The sequence below is a fragment of the Amyelois transitella genome, chromosome 22 (genome assembly GCF_032362555.1).
Source record: "Amyelois transitella isolate CPQ chromosome 22, ilAmyTran1.1, whole genome shotgun sequence".
Taxonomy (NCBI): domain Eukaryota; kingdom Metazoa; phylum Arthropoda; class Insecta; order Lepidoptera; family Pyralidae; genus Amyelois; species Amyelois transitella.
Genome location: NC_083525.1, coordinates 1,874,589 through 1,896,080, shown reverse-complemented (window position 1 = coordinate 1,896,080; position 21,492 = coordinate 1,874,589). Strand labels below are relative to the sequence as shown.

At 35.0% G+C, this 21,492-nt stretch overlaps 3 protein-coding genes across 3 annotated transcripts in view; 1 reads left to right on the top strand and 2 right to left on the bottom strand.

Moving 5' to 3' along the window:
- LOC106133244 (serine/threonine-protein phosphatase alpha-2 isoform) overlaps positions 1–21,492 on the bottom strand; it is a 41,162-nt gene that overhangs the window by 17,408 nt on the left and 2,262 nt on the right. The window contains exon 4 of the mRNA XM_013332897.2: positions 18,125–18,213. Coding sequence (XP_013188351.1) covers positions 18,125–18,213 — 89 coding nt within the window. The remainder of the gene's footprint in view (positions 1–18,124; positions 18,214–21,492) is intronic.
- On the top strand, positions 8,995–11,670 carry LOC106133243 (uncharacterized). Its single transcript, XM_060950656.1, has 2 exons — positions 8,995–9,467; positions 10,447–11,670. The coding sequence occupies exons 1-2, from the start codon at positions 9,181–9,183 to the stop codon at positions 11,363–11,365; spliced, it is 1,206 nt and encodes a 401-aa protein (XP_060806639.1). The 5' UTR covers positions 8,995–9,180; the 3' UTR covers positions 11,366–11,670.
- LOC132903173 (uncharacterized) lies at positions 9,598–12,696 on the bottom strand. The gene is made up of 2 exons (XM_060950657.1): positions 11,672–12,696; positions 9,598–10,393 (listed from the first exon to the last, which is right to left on the bottom strand). Exons 1-2 carry the CDS (start codon positions 11,847–11,849, stop codon positions 9,807–9,809), a joined length of 765 nt encoding a protein of 254 aa, XP_060806640.1. The 5' UTR covers positions 11,850–12,696; the 3' UTR covers positions 9,598–9,806.

Here is a 21,492-nt window from a genome sequence, read left to right as displayed (position 1 = left end):
TGACTTCTTGAAAAGTAAATAAAATAAACACAAAAATATGTATTTAGATTGTACGGCATCTAAACGATAAGATATAAATATCAACAACATATAAAAGAATTTAGTCCAAGCTTAAAAAAATTGTCCCAAGTTTGTTAGCGAGTTTTCTTTGAATTTAATCTTAAAATCCTGAATACATATAGCGGCGAGGTAAAAATTGTGTCAAGAGAAGTTTATATTTAGTAGCCAGTGAATCGTACGTACTTTATCATAAAAATTTAATCTGGTGGTGCTTTATAAAAACCATTAGGGGTAAATAGATAAAATGGTCTTAAAGCAGATTGGAAGCATAGTTTTATTGGTGCATTCACAAACCATTAATACAATTATCAAATAACATCGGTAAAATTTCACATTTCAGCATTGAAATGAGATAAAAAGAAAAGTCAAGGGCAAAATTAATGTAACATTCAGATATAGGAATCAAATTGGATTTACCGGCCCCCGGGAGACTGAAAAAATAAATTCAATAATCCCTAGGAGTGGAATCATAAAGCATGTCATGAATTCAAATTAGGACATCAAAATGGAGGCCTGCGGCGAAAACCAAATAAACGGGCAGGTAAAAATAGCCGCCGTGCTAAAACAAACATCCTTTGACGTCACCGCAAAGAAAGCGCTAACGATAATGGATCTTTTAACATAATTATTCCTTTTTTGTAATTCTTATGGGATAATTTATCCCGTTTAACATTGGAGCTTGTGTAAACATAGGTCTTTATTTAAATATTCATGATAACAGATAACTATTTGGCAATACAAATACGGAGAAATTTATATTTTTGAGAGTTCTATTAAATTTAAGGGTTCATTGAATTATTTACACTAAGTTTAACTCATAAGTTAGTTATTGATTTTCTGGGAAAGGCGAAATAATTGAATGTCAAAATAAAATTAAGTATAGTATTTAAACCAGAAAATTTATTCGTAATAGAAATTCATGAATGTTGTTGGATGTTTAATCATTGGTATTATATTTCAGTTGATTGGAAAAGGATAAAAATAACTTTGTTATTACGGGTTTTAAATAAATTAGGTACTTGAAATTCTATGAATTAATTATGATGATGTTTACATTTAACAGGTTACGCATATAAAGTTATATTTGAAAATGCTTATTTATTCTAATAACTACAAAAAATGATAAAGCTACATGGGTATATATTTCAACGACCAAAACCAATGTATAAGAGATAAGTTAACAAAATAGAAATGATAAGTAAACGATTGGAAAATATTTATGAACCGTTAGTTCTTATTATGATACCAGAGAAGTCCCTAGTCCCTTTATTATGATGCCAGAGAAAATACCAGAATCATAAAAAGTACAACTCTGTCTATCACCCGCTAAAGGTGCCCTCATAAGTTTTATATTAAGCACGACATGGAAAAAAAATTGATATGGAGAGGAAGATTTTGAAAACCTTAGCCAAGGCTAGGTACAGGTACATAGTACAACAGCTAAGGGTACATACCCGGTTACAAGATTGAGGTTAGAGACCATTGAAACATTTAGTATGTGTCCTTTAGGCGCGATTGTTACCGCTTCTTCTGCACTGACGCCTTGGAAGCGGCGTAAACTTAGTTTTAAGTAATTTATTTGACGTCAACCAATGTTGGTAAACCATACTTTTTGACAATTATTAAGCGATATGAAGTATCCTATAATAATAAATAAAAATTTTGAATTTGAATTCAATTTGAATTGGTCTAATTCACGACAAGTCCGAAAAGCCGCTTTAAATTTGAGTGGCTAGCTCGCTCCTTAACGTTATTATCACAAGATAAGCTATAACAGACCTTGTATAAGACGACAGTAAATAATGACCTGTTTGGACCAATCGCCAATAAGGTGAAGACTGGACCAAATGCGAATTGTACCTACTTAGCCCTTCGTGAAAAGGATGTTTCGAGCAATCGAACCTAAGAGGTGTTTGCTAATGATAGCGTACCAGTTTTCACATACATACATACATATGGCCACGTCTATATCCCTTGCGGTCCAGACAGAGCCAACAGTCTTAAAAAGACTGAATGGCCACGTTCAGCTATTTAGCTTAATGATAGAATTGATATTCAAATAGTAACAGGTTGCTAACCCATCGCCTAAAAAAGAATCCCAAGTTTGTAAACCTATCCCTTAGTCGCCTTTTACGACATCCATGGGAAAGAGATGGGAGTGGTCCTATATTCTTTTTTGTATTGGTGCCGGGAACCACACGGCACAGTTTTCCATACACATTTTAGTTCAAGCCTATTTACATTTTACACATACGATTGTATGCGGTCTCATGTGCTCCATTTCCTACCTCCTAGAATAGCTTGGGCTCCCCATACCACCCCTCAGCGGATACGTAAGCATGTCGCCGAGACGTTTTTGTCTGTAACTCGTGACCCACATCGCATTCCGTTTGTACCTACTTGGTTTTGTGGTTGTGAATTATAATCTGGATATTCATGTTACGTCTTATAAAACTTTCTTAAAATTAAAAAAAAAGGTATTAATGTTTTCTTTTTTATCGTGTTAATATAAACTTAGCCCAGGAACTTAGAAATGTATGTAGTTGTCTGGATAGGCACACATGGTTCAATTACTTACTGGGTACTGAAGGGTTAAAAATATTGATACGACTTTTTGTTGAAAAATACTAAAACGGATTATCACTTGTTTAAAGAGCCAAGATGGATGTGGCATAACGGATGTGTGACATGTGATTAAGAGATCTCACTCCACTCCACCATCTCCTAAAAAAGAGTTCCATAATGATTTAATCTTGCCTATGCCTAGTAATTATAATGTGGTGTGGACACAAGTGGGTTTTGTTATAGGGCCCACTATAAGGATTAGGACAACAGCGTTAAATTCTAGCAAGCTGCGCAAAATTTCGACCCTTTTCAGAGGCCAGGTGAGCAATAGGTTTATATGTTGTTTCAACAAAATTTAATGGATATGAAAATAATACAATAAAAATAATTAAACCAGTCTAGAACTCCTAAGAGACTAGCATTCATGATCCGTAAACAAATTGTTCTTTAAAAATTCAGCAGGTGTAAATACAAGATCATGACCTATTCAATATGGATGCATCTGCTATAAGGATAAAAATAACACGAGAATTGCTTTGAACAGTCAAGCTTCAAAAATAAGGAGAGCGTCTATAAAAAGCCACTCGACGATGAAGCGTGAATAAAAAATTAAACAATTCATTTTTACTAGGCTCATTGGTTTTTCGAAATTTAGATGGTTGGCTTAATAAGTTTATTAGCAACGATTATTTCAATTTATAATTATGTACTACAGATATGAAACGGGCATGTAACGTAGCTTATTTAATGACGGACGTTTCGAATCATGTTACAATGATCCGCGGTAGTATTTATAAATAGTACAATGAAACGCAAAAGTTTAAAATCAGTTACATCGAATCTTTCAGACAAAATGTCCTGGAAAAGTTCAGGTCCAGAGTAACAGATGAGCTTGAATGTAGATGAAGCGAAAGAAGAAGCAAGACTCGTGGCAAGTGAAAAGATGAAGTCACTGCCCGACCTCCGAAAAAGGCTTGATTTTATATATAAGTATTTCTGTAATTTTTTTTATCTATCGGATACTCCACTACATTAATGAATCAATCAGTTGCCTCATATTTTTATTCAAACTGACGACGGATTGGTTATAAACGAGCCAGTCCTGTCAATAATTTCGCCATCAGCCGCCGGCAACCGTTTTATGTTTGTCCAATGAACTGTAAAACCTATTGTGCTATGCCCAATGACACAATTACCCATTGAACGGATTGCATTTGTTGACTAATTTGTTTATCAATAAGGAAAATGTTGTAAAATGTAAACAAAGATTAATTCGACAACTACGCAGGAATAAATTGCCATCTATATTTAGAGCGCTTAATTTAGCCAAATTAAGAATGACGACCCGATATTTCGATTCAAGTATGTAATCAAGGACATTTTAATTAATACTTGGGAAGATAGGGGAACAAAAACATGAAATATTGTGATTTTTTATGAGGATCTTTTTGTTTATTTATCTGGAGAATATTATAGTATGTATAGTTTTTACTGTAATTCAACATAGAATTAGAATCTATTTCTTCATAAGTCATACTTACAGATGAACGAGGCTTTCAGTCTTTTCGAAACTGTTACCGCGGTGGTTTAAGTCAGATTTACATTGTATATAAATCTGACTTACAGCAAAAGGCGCACCCCGGGCTCCTCTCCAAACCTTAACCCCAGGAGGATGAAGAGAAGATTGTCTTCATCAAAGCTTTCGTCTCTTCTACAAATAAGTGATTAAGAGAGGACGTAACCAGAAATACGTTATTACGGAGAATGTATTAAACGATTTTATTAAATCCAAGCTTGACAAGGCCGTAAAACGGCAACTGGAATGAAGACTAATTGGAAATTTCCTTATTGCTTGCTTTCACTGCAAATTAGCTCTCTGACTGGTATGGGAGAGTTAGATACACAGAGATCGGAAGTGTAAAAGATAAAATGTGTAAACCTCGAATTGATCTTAACTTATCATCCTTTGAGGTGAATTTATATATCTATATTATCGGGCTCAATTTTAAAGACTGCTCAAGAAAAGCGTGAAGAGCGGACAAACAAACACATTATTTATTGGATTGGAAATAGGGATTAAATCAAATAGACTTAAAAAAATATTTAAATGTCAATTACTAATTGAAAATTCAACAAATTTACAGCGAGAGAACAACAACCAAGCGAAATAATAGTTAGTACAAAGCTGAAAGTTGGCAAATTGTAAAGATTGAGAGATTTAAAAAATGCATAGGATAATATTTAGTGGTATTTTTATTTCTTTTCATTAATTGTATGCAATGGGCTTATAAAACAGGTTAAACTTAATATAAAACATTATCTATCAGTTTAACTTGGGACTGTTTATGTTTCATTATTTTGTTTTCCATCACGTCACTGTTAAAAGCATATGATATAAAATCATCGCGCAAGTGATTTAGAGCAATTACGACAGGAGCATCTGGCCGGTATCCAGACATGATTCAGGGGCAGGTGGCTTATCGTGCGATCTAGCAGACTTTGGGTAGCCGTTCGGTTAAATTTAATACATACATACATACATATGGTCACGTCTATATCCCTTGCGGGGTAGACAGAGCCAACAGTCTTGAAAAGACTGATAGGCCGCGTTCAGCTATTTGGCTTAATGATAGAATTGAGATTCAAATAGTAACAGGTTGCTAGCCCATCGCCTAAAAAAGAATCCCAAGTTTGTAAGCCTATCCCTTAGTCGCCTTTTACGACATCCATGGGAAAGAGATAGAGTGGTCCTATTCTTTTTTGTATTGGTGCCGGGAACCACACGGCATTTACTTTAATGTCTGTTAAAAACGACATAGGATTGAAATTGTCCAATTTTTTTTTTGGAATTCGACCTCAATATGTCCCATGGTAAGCAAGATGGGATGTAAGATGGTGCACTTCAAGCTTAAATATGTAACGCCTTGCGACGCCATAGTTATCGGGAAACAGAGAAGCGGGTAAGGCATTTCCAGATTCGTAACATACGGACGTGAAATATCTTTTGATCAAAACGGTTTTAGGGAAAAGTTATGAATTATTTCTTAAAGAAAACAATGTTTCCGAAATACGAAAATGAACCAACAAAATGAGAACAATAACTTATTTGATTTGATGAGGAAGCAAACGCGATATTTCAAAGCTAGACAGAACTTGAGCTTTTTGTCGCCGACATAAACATCTCGTTGTTTTATTGGAAACTTAAGCAATTAATCATGACAATTCCGTAACAATTGTCTGTTTTATAGTTCTTTATTTTGTAACTATGTCTGCAATCTCGAATAACCTTGTAACGAAAATCTTGAGTTTTTTAAACTTAATAAATACTAATCTGTTATACTTCTTATCCTCGGCAGCTTCTGTTCCGAGGTTCACGAGACAATTATCAACTATTCATCAATACTCCTTTACATTCAAATCTAAACTTGCCAGTACATACGAAACATATGAGTCGTTGAGTCAACGCACGCGCCGTCCAGAAATAGGTTATAACCTTCGGGATCCTTGAACTATCAGCGTCAATTACGCTAATGCTAAAAGGGCGTGGTTATTGGGACCAAAAAATGATATGGTCATCAAACGACACCAAGACAGTTAGCGAAGTGAAGAACAGAATAGTGAAGAATTCACAGTTTTTTTTGTGCAGAACGAACAATCGCATACTTCTATTGGAATCGTAATAAAAGAAGAACGTCAAGGTAATACTCTTGAAATCTGTTTTTTATTTGCTATCAGACCAGCGTGGAAGCTTGCACAAGACGAATAGATGCCTACCAATATTATAAATGCTAAAGTTTGTAGATATGGACGATTGTTACTCTTTCACGCAAAAACTACTGAACCTGAAATTTGGTGTGTAGGTAGCTCTCCTATGCCTCTGTCTAGATATGTAATCATACATCATGTATGCTACTTTTTAACCCCGAGTTCCCGTGGAATTGGTTCCACTCGGACGCAGTCGCGGGCGGGCTCTAGTCCAAATATTATAAATGCAAAAGTTAGTGAGTATTTCAGTATGAATGTTTGTTACTTATTCACGCAAGAACTTCTGAACCGATTATGATGAAATTTGGTATGTAGGTAGCTGAAGACGCAGAATAACATTTAAGCTACTTTTTATTCCGGAGTTTCCGCGGGATTGATAGGGTTTCCATGCGGACGAAGACGCGGGCGGCCTCTAGTAACATATACATTCGTTTACAGCACTAACTAGTCCTTGAACTACGCCCCTCGTAAACACTATTGCACACAATACACTTTACCGTCCACTCTATTTAATTCTTGGGCGTGTTTGGCATCACTTTAATTAAGGAAGTTTTACTATGCGTGGTCTCGATAACTTTTATTAATCTCACTGTTTCAATTAGTTTATTGAAGTTTTGTATCTCACTAGCTAAATTCAAGGATGATTAATTTTACACCATTATCGTTTAACTTATTCAAATTCAAATTTTTTCTTCCTCCTGGCTTTAGTCCCAGTTGCATCCTCACCTCTCTGGGAGGAGCCCGGAGTACGCCTTTGACTACCAATTGTGAATACATGTCTCTTAGCAAATTCAAGTTATCATCAGCAATAATTACAAGAGAACTGGTTTAATCCACAATAATACAAAAATTGCTGGGTAATTAAATGTGACATGAGCGAAGGCCAATGTTTCAACCGCGGAAATACTTTGAAGCCAATTAGGTAATATAGGTTGCTAGGATATAACCATGATCTTCTGGATCGTTAGTTGCAGAAGTAGTTGCAAATATGGTAACTGAACAATTTCATACATACATACATAAAATCACGCCTCTTTCAACGAGTTTCAACAGATTTAAATTGAAAGCCGTACATCTTAATGTGACCTTTCAGGGCTATATCTACTCCATAAGGGAACAAACATTATATTTCTTGTTCCTCCACATCAGTTTCAAAAGAGGCATTTTACAATTAAAGGTAAATAAATGTATTGATACCAAAGAGATTATTGAAACTACAATAAACTCCATTGATCGCAGATGCATCAGTCGGAAGGATTACGTATCTGAGCTGATTCAAGTCTCAAGATCCCGTTTCCGTGTTAGATAACATCGGCGGTTGTTTGTTAAAGAGATAAAGTGTCCTTTACATTCATCATATTCAGAGTCAGTAAATAGTGGTCACGTTTCATTAATAATAACAGAATCATAGATATTCAAATTGGAAGTGATAATGTTGTAACAACTTTTAATTTCGCTTCATCCACATTCAAAAAAGTTTTTTTTAAACTTAACTAATGGCCTTGTATAAATTTCGTCCGTCAAAAATTATGCCCATTATACAGCAGAATAAAGACTCATTAGTCATACCATACAATACCTATGTATATTAAAGATACAGTGTATAAGACAAGCCGTACAAAGCTGAATTCGGCATAATTTTCGCCCACGTTAAGGCTAAGAGGATTAAGGTTTCTACCGAGGATTTCCCAAGAGGCTATAAGATTTCCGAAATGAACGGAAGATTTATTGTGAAGCAAGTTACAAAAAAAGGCTTTAGGGCATATAAAGCGTATCGGAAGTGGGGTAAAAAAATGCTTTCACAACTAGTTGCTAAACAGCACAAGAAAAAAATAAATTAACTGGTAAGGTAAGTTTAGCTACCTAAAAGTGCTAAAGTGGACGAATGGGTAAAATCTAGCGACTAATGAAATTGAAGAAGCCTATTTGGAAACTTCAAAGAAAACGCACATTATTGATAAAAAAGAAATATATTCAATTGGACCAGAATACGCTGAACTTTCGCTCCACGTTGTTCCCAACATTGATTGTTTTCCCCCTCGTTGTTAGATCGAACGACCTTGTCCGAACATGCTTATATCCCAATTAGAGAGTTCCAAGGTTGCGTTGTTTGGGTGAATCTTTACTATCATGAGTATGCGCGATATGTAAGGACGTTCTGGGTAAATATTTTGCAGAGTATTTGAGCTAAGTCTCAGTACGATAATATTGTTCGTCACTTTTTATTACAACACATTTGTTTTGCCTGACAAGGTCGTATTTATAAATTCAAGTAGGCAATTGGATTAAAAGTTAATACTAACTGGATCTGTACATTATTGGACAGTAATAAAATTTGAAGTCTGTTTTGATGATAGAATAAATTGAAATCGGAGTGTGCATGCCAATGAAAAATAACAAGAACCGCAAGTTTATAAATTTCGTGAGATGAATTGTATTATTTATAAGTCCATATTTCCGAAAATTTATAAACTCACGCGTTAAAAAAAATATACGGCTACTAAGACAGGAAATCGGCACAAGGGAATTCGCAATACAAATGTGTATACAAACGAACATAAACTATTAGTTTATAGGTATATATTATAAGTTTATGTCTATAGAATCTTAGGCCGTGCGCTGCGTTAAGCGGGTGCACGGCGCGGGCATCCGACGCGGGCATCCGTCGCGGGCATCCGCGTCGTGCTCCGTCGCGGACAAATAGCCCGTCGCGGGTATCCGCAACGACCTCCCGCTAAACGCAGCGCCGCCAGTACAATTTTAGACGTGCGGGTGTACAGTCGATTCATAATGGATTATTTGTTGATATACTACCTAGCCAAAAGACGACGTAGACAACAGCGGCAGCCAATCAGCCCATATGTCTCGTCCAGAATGTTGTGTGGAGAATTTGTAACCAAGTTTACGCTATTAAGAGAAGATGAGAGGAGATTTTTTAAGTATTTTAAAATGTCAACGTCTACATTTGATGAATTATTTTCGAAACTTGAACCATATTTGAAACATAGTGCTAATACTCTAAAAGTAAGAAGTGTATCAATTATATTACCAATAGAGAGGTTGGCAATAACGGCAAGGTAAGTAAATAAAATGTTTTTCTTGATATAAAATATTTTTATTTTGTCAGTCAAGATCACGCATGTATACAACCAAATCAGTTATTGGACTTATCATAATCATAAGTAACAGTAAAATCACAGTGATTGGATTTATCACTTATTATAATTAACAATATTTTAATCTACAATTACTTTAATGAGAACTAAGTATAACAATTTGGTAGTGTAGGTACATACGTAAAGTAAATCAAAATCACAGTCATTGTAATTATCATAATTAACAATATTATAAGGCTACTTCCAATCTTTGTCTTTCTTCAAATAGAGTATAAATGCAGTAAATAATTGATAATAGGATTAATGTTCTGCTTGAGTGTCATTTGTCAGTACGATGTTCGATAAATCCTCCAATGTAATAACATTTTCTTTTTCAATGTCAATTAATAAGTTTAATACCTTTGATCGAAACAATAATTTTTGATATGTAGACAATTTTTTTATGTTTGGCATAATAGATTTAAAAAATGACAAGTCTTCATCATTTTCTTCGTCCTTTTTGTGTTGTATGGATTGTAATAATTGTATTTCAAAAGGAGTCGGCGACGACGCCTTTTTACGCTTTGATTGTTTTTGCGTTTCTCTGCTTGCTGTGTCATTTTCATTTCCAGATGTACTGGTCTCAGGTATTAACACCTCACTAGTGTCAACTATTGGGTGTTGGGACAATTCAAGTGTACTTGTATGACCCGAAGAGTCGTCCTGAGAATTTTCCAAAGATTCTTGTCCTTCTACTCTTTTGTTAGAGTCCAGAAAAGTCATAATATTATAATAGCTGTACCCTTTTCCTTTTTTAGCACCAGAACCAGACTTAAGTTTCTTGTTACTAGCTTTGACTTTCGTATAGCAATCTCTCGCGGTTTTCCATCGCGCTTGTATTTTTTTTTCTGAAAAATGAAAAATAATACATACTTAAAAAATAATTTTGTATTTTTCACAGGTACTTAGTAAGTGGACATACTTTCGTGGATATGCACTTGGCGTACCATGCGGGACAATCTACCATCCGAAAAATTGTTAATGATGTCTGTCAAATTATATGGCAAAGACTGAAAGAAGAATGTATACCAGTATTTACACGTATGCGATGGGAAGACATAGCAGAAGGCTTTTTAAGCAACACAAATTTTCCTAACTGTTTAGGTGCTGTAGATGGAAAACATATACGGATTATAAGACCACCTCACAGCGGATCACTTTACTACAATTACAAACATTACTATTCCATTGTCTTGCTTGCAATGTGTAACGCAAACTATGAATTCACCTACATAAATGTTGGAATACAAGGTAAAGAATCTGACTCTTCAGTTTTCACCAACAGCACTTTATTTCAACAGATGCAGGATGAGCTATTAGATATTCCTCCTCCAAAATCATTGCCAGTGCTACAAAATAATAAACCAACCAATACTGCAGCTACCACACCAGTGCCATACGTCATAGTTGGAGATGAAGCGTTTGGACTGTCTACACATCTTATGCGACCATATGCGCGGGCTATTGCAATGGATCATAGAAAGAAAATATTTAATTATAGATTGTCAAGAGCTAGACGTTACATTGAATCAACCTTTGGAATAATGGCCAATAAGTTTCGAATACTTCATCGTCCACTTAACGTTTCTAGAGAACATGCCATTTGTTTCATAAAAGCAATTTGTATAATGCATAATTTTGTACGAAAAAGAGACGGATTCGGTAATATCAGCGATGTTGTCATAACACCCCGCCATATCCGCGATATCACAAATGGATTTGGGCTAGTTCAAAGAAACTCGTATACAATACGAGATCAGTTCGCTGATTACTTTGCCACAAACGGTAAGGTATCGTGGCAAGATCGCTGTATTTATTGATTATTTACTTAAGTTAAAAAAAATTTGCTCGTGAAGAGGTCACAATACAATAGTTAAATAACAATTAACATAAGTAAATACAAAATGTTTACTAAGCCTAAAGGTGGGTACAGACTATGTAACATATTACATGTTATTTTAACATGTTTTATATCATTCAGTGTCCACATTATCTGAAACTTGTTATATAGCAATGTCGTATAACATGTTATGTTATATAGTCTGTACCCACCTTAATAAATGAAAGAAGTAAATAATTATGTAGTAAATAAATTTATAAAGTCATAATAAAAAGTAAGAATTTACCTGTTGACTTTTTTTCTGTGTCACTGAAGTCCTCATAATTTTCGTATAATTCTTTACAAATCTCGAGCCATGCAGCTTGACGCGCATCCCTGTCTTTATACAAGTTGTTAGACAGATCCCATAAAGCGGGGCGACATTGCACTTCTAAAATAACACGTTCCGTATCAATATCACTCATGTTTATCAACTTGATTGTACAAGCACGGCGCGTGCGACACGGATAACGCAGCGGCGCTCACTGATTTTCTAGAAACATCTCCGCTCGCGTGCTCCGTCGCACGGACACGCGAGCGTACCCCCGTCGCCCGCGCCGCGTGTGACGGGCGTTCCGCCTTACGCAGCGCTGCTCTATGAATTTACATGAAACATCACGCCGCGCGGGTGCCCGCGCCGTGCACCCGCTTAACGCAGCGCACGGCCTTAAGGAAATGCCGATAAACAGAACAATGCTCACGAGATTTATAATACCAGAAGAGTATACACATTCATTGCACATTACTTCCGCGCGTCTACGGACAAAACCGAAGTGAAACGTGTGGTGCATTCGTGTTGAAAATGTTAAACAATTTGATTTTACCGCGAAATTTCGTTTGGTAAAGAGGATACCAATACAATCAATGTCTGTAGGATTTTCTGTCTTCAAAACAAATTAATTCATACATACATAAATAAATAAATATATACAAAATATAAAATCATAACTGTTTTCCGGAGGGGTAGGCATGAATTACACCTCCCCACTTGCCACGATTCCTGAATTCTTTCGCTTGATCCATATTCAAACAAATAAATTAAATTGTGCGAACCTTTAGAGCGAAGTGAAAATCACAAAAAAACATTTTCCACTTCTTATACTTGTGGTTCTTTGAGTCAATCAGTCGGTGGTCAGATGAGGCATACGAGTCAAGTTATTAAAATATAGATTTAGAATTATTTTGACAATGTGGCGACATAATTTTACGATTTCGAATAAACCTACTAATATAATTATGCATTACAAAATTTGTAAGGTAGTATGGATGCGTGTTTGTTACTCATTCACCCAAATTCAGATTTAAGATGAAATTTTGTACACAGGAAGTAAATTACGTAGGTACCTACGTTTTATCCCAAAATTCTCACGATAGCGAAGCCACGGGGCGCAATTAGTATACAAAATATGCATCTTCCAATTATTTAGATTAGCCAAGGCAATTTGTAACAAGTCTGAACAAACTATGTTAGCATTGACGCGGGTTAAGCTGTAATGTGACCCTCGCTCGTACATTAAACATTATGAAAAGGAGGATTAACTGTTGGCCCAGTGTCAATTACAGTTAGCACCATAAAAATAAAATGTTCTAGATGTTTATACATACATTATCACTTGCGGGGTTGACAGAGCCAACTGTCTTGATTGATATCAGATTGATAGGCCACGTTCAGCTGTTTGGCGTAATGAGAGAATTGCGATTTAAAATAGTGACAGGTTGCAAGCCCATTTATTCCTTAGTCGCCTTTTGCGACATTCATTGGAAGATGTTTATAGCCTTTTTAAATAGTTAAAGCTTGAGGAAAACTGTAAAACAACTTAGTTGTCACTTTATGCTGTTGCTTTTATTAGCGGATAGTCTACCTATCCTTGACTAGTACCTACACAAAGCATTAAAATAAAATAAACACCATTTAAATACATCGATTTTTGCAATTTACAAGATTCGGAGAAACGCATTTGTATTTTCGCTTAACAAAACACATTTTTTTTTTGCTGAACAACGAATAAAATGCATGAAGCGTATTACGGCCACAAAAAAAAATATCGCAATATCTCGAAACATGTTATTAAATTCTCATACATAATTCACGAGAGCGAGTAGGAAAATAAGTATATAAAAATCCCGCTTATCACAGATACTACAAGCACCACGGTCCAATTGGCGGATGTCGTATGATTCGGAACATTTTCACCGTATATTTTTACTTGCCCTCGAGATTAAATGAAGCGAAAAAGGGAGAATTTAGGACACGTACTACCTTCTACTAGTTTCATATCATTACTTCATTCCAATTGGCATATAGACACACGCATTTAGTAACATGAAATTTTGCCTGATTTTTTTTTTGGGTTAGTATTATATCAATGTCGGATTACATGGTCTTTTAATAGACGTGACGAATTTTTGAAATCTACTGTAGAAGGAAAAATTATTGGAAAAAGAGGAAGACCAAGAAAAAAAAAAGACATAAAATAAAGCACTAAGTAAACAATATATGTAATAATAATAAATATAACAACAAATAAAAAAAATAACAGAGAAATGATGAATGGAGACGCTCCACATAACTCCACTGACAAGAGTTAGCTCTTAAACTTAAGAAGCAGATTATTTCAATGTATAGCTACGTATTTAGAACTGCTGCTAAAAAATATTTCTTTGATTGTAAAAGTAGTTATTCCCGCGCCTCCGCTTGCATATAGTATCGAAATAAAACTCTTATAAGTGAAACAAAAACCTTGGCATAGTCTTTATTCCAATCGAAAATGTGATATTGAATGCGATCTATTTGGCTCGTCTTCAAATTTCAAATATTTTACTCCACTTTTCCACTTACGCTTTTTGACAGAACTAGATTAAAAGTGTAGAAGTTATAATTAGTGACAGGAATAGGGAAAGGAAATTGTTTACTAAGCCAATATACTAACAAGTGTGAATGGGAACTGTGGGAGGGGGAAGGCGGACGAACGTACCTTTATCAGCTTTGGGGACGATCTGGCAAAAGGTCAGGTCAATATTACCCTAAACTAACGAGGTTTCATGAAGAGAGTTATGAATGTGGATGAATCAAAAGATGTATGCAGGGATCGTGGTAAGTGAAAAGATGTAGGTAATTTACGTCTATCTGGGAATGGGTGATATTTATGGATTCCATGTCTTACAGCTACATAGCTAGATAGCAACTTAAAGTGTGTGTGTGCTTTTATTTCTTGTGAAGCTCTCATATCGTAGTTCGCGAATTGAACAGATTTGGAGAGTATGAAGTCAGGAATTGAGTTCAATTCCGCGGGTTCATTGAGCTCTTCGCGTGTTACTGTACTGCAGTGGTTTTGCATACGTGTGTTGCCATGGCAACGCTATTGAGTAATCAACGCGAACTGTACTTATGAAACCACGCCATTTTTTTCCTATCACAAGTTGATCGATCAACCGATTATGCACACCCTAGTTTTACAGTTTCTTGCAACCATTAATTTCCACAGATAAGAAATAAATATATACGGGACAAATTACGCCGATATAGCTAGTCCAAACTTGTGTTGTGGGATACTAACTGAACGATATTTTTTAAAAAAATACTCTACAAGTACTTACATCCAAGACCCGGGCCAATCAGAAATGTTCGTTTCTCACCAAGACTTACCGCGGTGATCGAACCCGGGACCTTTTGGTTCAGAAGCGAGAATCCTACAAATGCGCCAAGCAGATCATTCAGAAATAAAATTTCCCTTTTTGTGTTACTATTAACCTTGTGAAACTGTAATATGTATCCGCTCCGCTTATCAATACGCCATTACCCTAAGTACAGCAAAATAAATAATAAAATAATAAATATATACGGGACAAATTACACAGATTGAGTTAGCCTAGGAGTAAGTTCGAAACTTGTGTTACGAGATACTAACTCCAAGATACTATATTATATAGTAAATACTTATATACATAAACATCCAAGACCCAGGCCAATAAGTTCGTTCTCATCATGCCCTGACCGAGATTCGAATCCGGGACCTCCATTCATAAAAATACACATAGGAAAACTGTACAATATGCGATGCCGGCTATTGATAAACCATGTGGAACAAAAGGTCAGGAATGTATCATTGTAGTGAAAGTACCTAGTGTCAAAGGTAAAGTACTGAGAAACTTTACCCTACGCTTATGCTAGTGATCCATATTTCAGAGATAGATATATAATATAGAGTGAGCGATATATAAATATACTCTAAATCCATCTCCCACTCATAAACTAATCATAGCTCCTGTTTTTCGAATTTGTCAAATCATTTCTATTGTTTTTTCTAGACCAATTCTCTTAATAATAACGATTGTGATAACACATCATCGCTTCCTTGTTACAATACTTAATTTTTTGAATCTCAATTCTATCAATAAGTCAACCGGATAAATGTCACCTTTCAGTATTATCGAGAACTAGGCTCTATCTACTCCGTAAACGCTAACTCACTACATAGCATAAAGCAAGGCAGCTGTCCGCGTTTATCCCCCTGTATGTATGTATGCTTAGATCTTCAAAACTACACAACGGACTAATTTGGAGTATTTTTAATAGATAGTGATTCAAGGCGAATGTTTATAATATCTATAAGTGTTATCCGTGCGAAGTCGAGGCGGGTCGCTGGTACGTGGTATATTTTATATTAATATATTTATGTAGGTACATCAAGGAAAATAAAATAAAACTTAAAATAATGAGAAATTCAGTACAAGGGCACTACTTATTTCTAGACAAATAAACATGTATACTTGAGGCCGCCCGCGATTTCGCCCGCGTGGAAACACAATCATAACGAAACAATCAATCCCGCGATAACTCCGGGATAAGAAGTAGCCTATATGTTATTCTGGGTCTTCAGCTATCTACATACCAAATTTTATCGTAATCGGTCCAAATTTTATAGTAGTTTTTGCGTGAAAGAGTAACAAATATCCATACTGACATCCTGAAATACTAACAAACTTTCGCATTTATAATATGAGTAATGTAGTTTTTGAATGATTCAACTTTCAAGTTTACGATCTTCTAACCACATTTCAGTATTTCTTCCATAACAAGCGTTGTGGGACACAAGAATATAGAAAGCGGTCTTTGGACGTCCCATAGATAGCAAAGTGAAAACTATTGTAGCTAACTCCATATGTGACTTTGTGTAAGTTTGCTTGTTTCTTATTACTTATAGCTTTTTTGAGTATAAGATCAATCTACATGAAGAGACAATATTTAATAAAAACCGTAGTAAAATTCAATTCAAGGATACAAAATTCAAAAATTTTGGGAATCAAAAGTTATGGGAAACTTCATATCACTTAATAATTGTCATATCTTTTGGTTTCACAACATTGGTTGACGTCAAATTAATTACTTAAAACCAAGTGTACTGCCGCTTCCATAGCGTCATAATGCAGAAGAAGCGGTAACAAACTGCACTGCAGCAATTTCTTCAACTACATCAACTTCACAACTATCCCAGCTTAGAAGTGAAATTAGTGCATCGCTATATTGGTGCTCAACCAACGCTCTATTAAGCGACTAATCAGCCGGATATAATGATATGAGAAAAAAACAACACTTGGACGCTGGTTGTAAATAATCAAATAGATAAGAAAAAAAAACTTTCCCACGTTGAAAGTTTGGTACAATACAATACAATAATTCTTTATTGCACCATAATATTAAATTAAAGCAAATTTACAATAATGTATTACTAGAGGGCGCCCGCGACTTTGTCCACATGGAAACCCTATCAATCCCGCGGGCACTCCGGGATAAAAATTTCATCGTAATCGGTTCAGTAGTTTGTGAAAGAGTAACAAACATCCATAATGACATACTCACAAACTTTCGCATTTATAATATTAGTAGGATGAACATAGCGGGAAAGGCGACCTTATCATTAAAAGCGATCTCTTTCAGGTAACCTGTAAATTTGGCGTGCCGTGATAAACTGAAATCCTATGAAGAAACGTGTTTATTTATTTATTTATTTATGTACACAAAATTATATACAGAAGCATTTATTACAGTAATTCTAGGTGCTACTTATTTCAAAAGAAATCTCTTCCAGTAGACCCATGAGAGGAGAGATAAATTTTGGAGCGGTAGTGTTTTTTTGAAAGCAATGCATGTAAGGTCCCATCTCTGGTTATATAATATCGAAAAATCGTTTAACGATGCCTGAACAAATACATATAATTTTTCGACAAAAACAACAATTCGATAACCTATCTATATCCTTCTTTATCGGACGGCACATTTAATGGTTATAATTCGGCATAAAAATGAAATTGACGAAATATTTTCCACTGGATGTATGTTCTGTCATGCTAGCAAGTTAAACCTTTTTTAAAGCTCCTAAAAGGTAATACAACAAGCTGAAGTATAAACAAACATATAGCTACGTCTATATCCCTTGCGGGGTAGACAGGGCCAACGGTCTTGAAAATACTGGTAGACAGAAGAGTATAAATAGTACAAAAGGCGGCCTAATCGCAAAAGCAATCACTTCCAGATTACCACATGGTTTTTGAAAAAATGGCGCAATATAAAGTTTTGATACCGGAAGATAAACAGTAATAATATTAATATCAATAAATACTTCATCAAAATTACTTAACGATTAAAGCTACTTCTAGAATTGCAATGATATAAAATTAAAATTAATATAGAACAACTCACCAATCGCCGCTACCGGTAAGCAGTTGAAGCAGTCTGTGAACGTTTTCCATAACTTGATGTTATACCTTCTTTTGCACTCGTCGTAGAAACTGCAAAAAAAACCGTTTAACTATTATTTTTAACGCCTAGCTTTCTCGAGCCGCGTGGTCCGGCAGTTAGTTCGATCATTCTTTACTTTTCTTACTGTACTATTAAAAGGTAATGTCCAGAGGGATAGGAAGAGACTTACATCTTTGCACTGCATAGTGCATATGACTTTCGTTTTAACCACATTCATAATTTTCAAATTTATTTATATATTTATGAACATGAAGAAAACGTAGAACAATAACTTGAGACTAAAGATTACTTTGTACAGTGGCTTTTTGCACTGCATATTTCTTTCTTCTAGCAGGCACAATTCTAGCAAGTCGTCGATTTAGGGTACTTACACACGATCTGACCATTCGCCAGGGACGATCAAGATTTAATGAAGTTACCATCTACTAGTTTAGAGATGATTATATTTTATTACATCTTTATCCCGAAAATGGGCGTGGTTCCCGAAAAGGCAAATGTGCTAGACCAAGTTTGAAGGTTTACGTAATAATTAATGTTTTTCTTACAATAAAATACTATCCTTCAAGCTAAAATCATTAAACCCTAAGCCTTTACCCCCGAAAAAACAAACATGTGGTGTATTTGACGCACTCCAGTTAAATCTGTTAAAAATGAGCTTAAGTTTCCAAGGTCGTGACTTTCATCAAGATTATCGTTCACTATATAACCGCAGTTTACATAATCCATCATTTTTGTTTGCACGATACGTTGCCATATGTGCAATAAAACTGGAAATTTATACGAGTTTCAGACTATCTAGTGTCTAGATTTTAGCGCAAATTACGCTATAGAGTGCGTAGCTAATTGCATATATTTGTTTATTTAAGACCTAATTAAGCCTTGAAGGTACAAAAGGTGAACGTAATGCTAATTGCATTTATTTTTTAGCTTTTATTTTTTCAATAGAAAGAACGGATGAATCTTGTCATATTCCAGTTAGAAAAACTTAATTATTCTCCTGGTCCTAGTTGCGAAGCTCAGGGATACCAGATCTAAAAAAAGTTGACTAGTAGATAATGCTCATATAGCATTATTAAGTTGACTTGTTGTAGCATAAAGGCCCAATAAATAAACACACCAACTTCTTTGGACACCAACATTGTAAAATTCATAAATACACATTGTAATTTTTTTCTAAATAAAATTCTATATTACTAGCTCTAAGTAAATATCTTACAGTGCAAACCGCTCTTGGTCATGTTCATATTAAACTGTATAACTCGCATTCTTAAGCTATTCATACGCTGATCAAAATTTATTGGACAGCATCCAGACTTGACGCGATTCGAGAGTCTGAGCGGAGAAAAATTAATTCTTTCTTTGACACGAAAACTCGTAAAAGTATCGCGAATATTAAATTATGCAAGAAATATTCTACGCTTTGATTTTAAAACAATTTTTGCTGTTCATATCTCTGCATGTTAAATTTCGAGTGAATGACATTTCGATAAGATTTGATAAGAATTCGTTATGAATAAAGATGCGGGAACTGTGTGCTAACATATAGTCAACTCGTATCGCACGACATTGTAGTAAGGAACATTACAAACAAGATAGCAAATCATGCACGCTAAACATGATTACTTATAAAATAACCTGACAAAATTAGAAAAATATTTATGTCGTGTATATTTCACGAGGATAGGAGACAATATTTTTCGCAACATAGCATAATCACAAAAGAAATTTATTGTGTTGCTTTAAACGGTTGTAGAATAAAATAATAAACTAATTAAAAAAAAGAATATCTAAAGCATTCTAAGAAATAGCAACGAACCAAAAAAATATTAAGACAAACGAGGAAGCAATGCGACTAAGTTGAAACAATCGCGATGAAGTTGAAGTACATGTGATAACAAGTACGCATCATCGATCACGGATTATCGCGACAGATTGTAATCACGAGATTAGGGATGATGTCATCACAAACATTAAAGATGTTGCGACATGCAATAACAAAGAAGCTTGGACGCCTAAAGTCAATGATCTTCATGGTAAGGATAAGGTCGAGACGCAAATTTGTGAAAAACAAGATCTAATCAACGGTTGTACGATAAATCAAACAAGATAGTCAAATGTAACATCGTTCTATCATAAATTCATCAAGTCATCTGTTGAAATATAAATTATGTATATATACATTATAATAGCACTTTTTTCCCAGAGGCAGAAACTTTTTATTTGTCACGATTCCTGACAATTATTTTCGTTCGTCTACATTCACCAAATTCATCCGTTACGGTTACTCTTGTAAATAAATGGCTTATCATAGACAACTTTAAACAATAATAAAATAAAAATTAATAACGGACGTTAATAACGCACGTATCTAAGCGAATTCCTTTGCCTTCACACCAACACACAAAGGCCCTGGGTCCACTTTCTCATAACCGTACGAAACATACTAAAAACGTATTAAATAATTGTAAATCCCCTGAGATTTAAGTTCTAACGAAACCAAGGTATTAATTGGTGAATCAAAATAGGATCTTGATTCGTAATCAGCTACTGATAGAGCATGATAAATATGAAGTCCGACATACGCATTCATAAAAATTACAATCGATTAGAACGTGTCTTCTAACAACCATATACGGCCTGACTTGTAATGAATCAGTGCAATGACTAACGCTTTGAGGGCCCAATAAAATAACGATGGCGTACCACAGGGAGTAATATTTAGTCCAACCTAAATATTGTTGGCAGTAAAGCGCTGTGGTTAATGTTTGGCGACAGAGAAAATAAATACAATAGCTATTTAGGCGATAATGACGGATTAACATGTTTAGTAAAATCACTTAAATCAACACCGAAGTAAGAAAATTCAAATAGTATGTACATTCTGATGAGTAACCATATTTGGAGAGTACCTTCTAGCTTTCATCTCATCTGACTTTTCTAGGCAGAGTTTTTGTCATAAGAGATAGCATATACCCAATGGTGATTTAAAGAATTGTTTAGCGAAGGTCAGTTAATGGAGAGAGATATAACAGGTTCGTGCCCTCACTGGTGCATGACCACACGGCGCGTCGCATTCACTTCCCATGACGACCCCAAATATTTAATACCTATCCATGTCTGATACCTTGAATTTGTAAGGAAATAGGTCAGATTACATTGTTGCGTACAGAAACTATTTTATTCAGTTTTTTAAATAAATCAGCAAAATGGACCACATGTAATGAAATTTTGTGTAAGTAATGTCGACGTATATAATTTGGAAAGGAGGTTCGCTACCAATAATATAATACCAAATTTGAAATGACTGG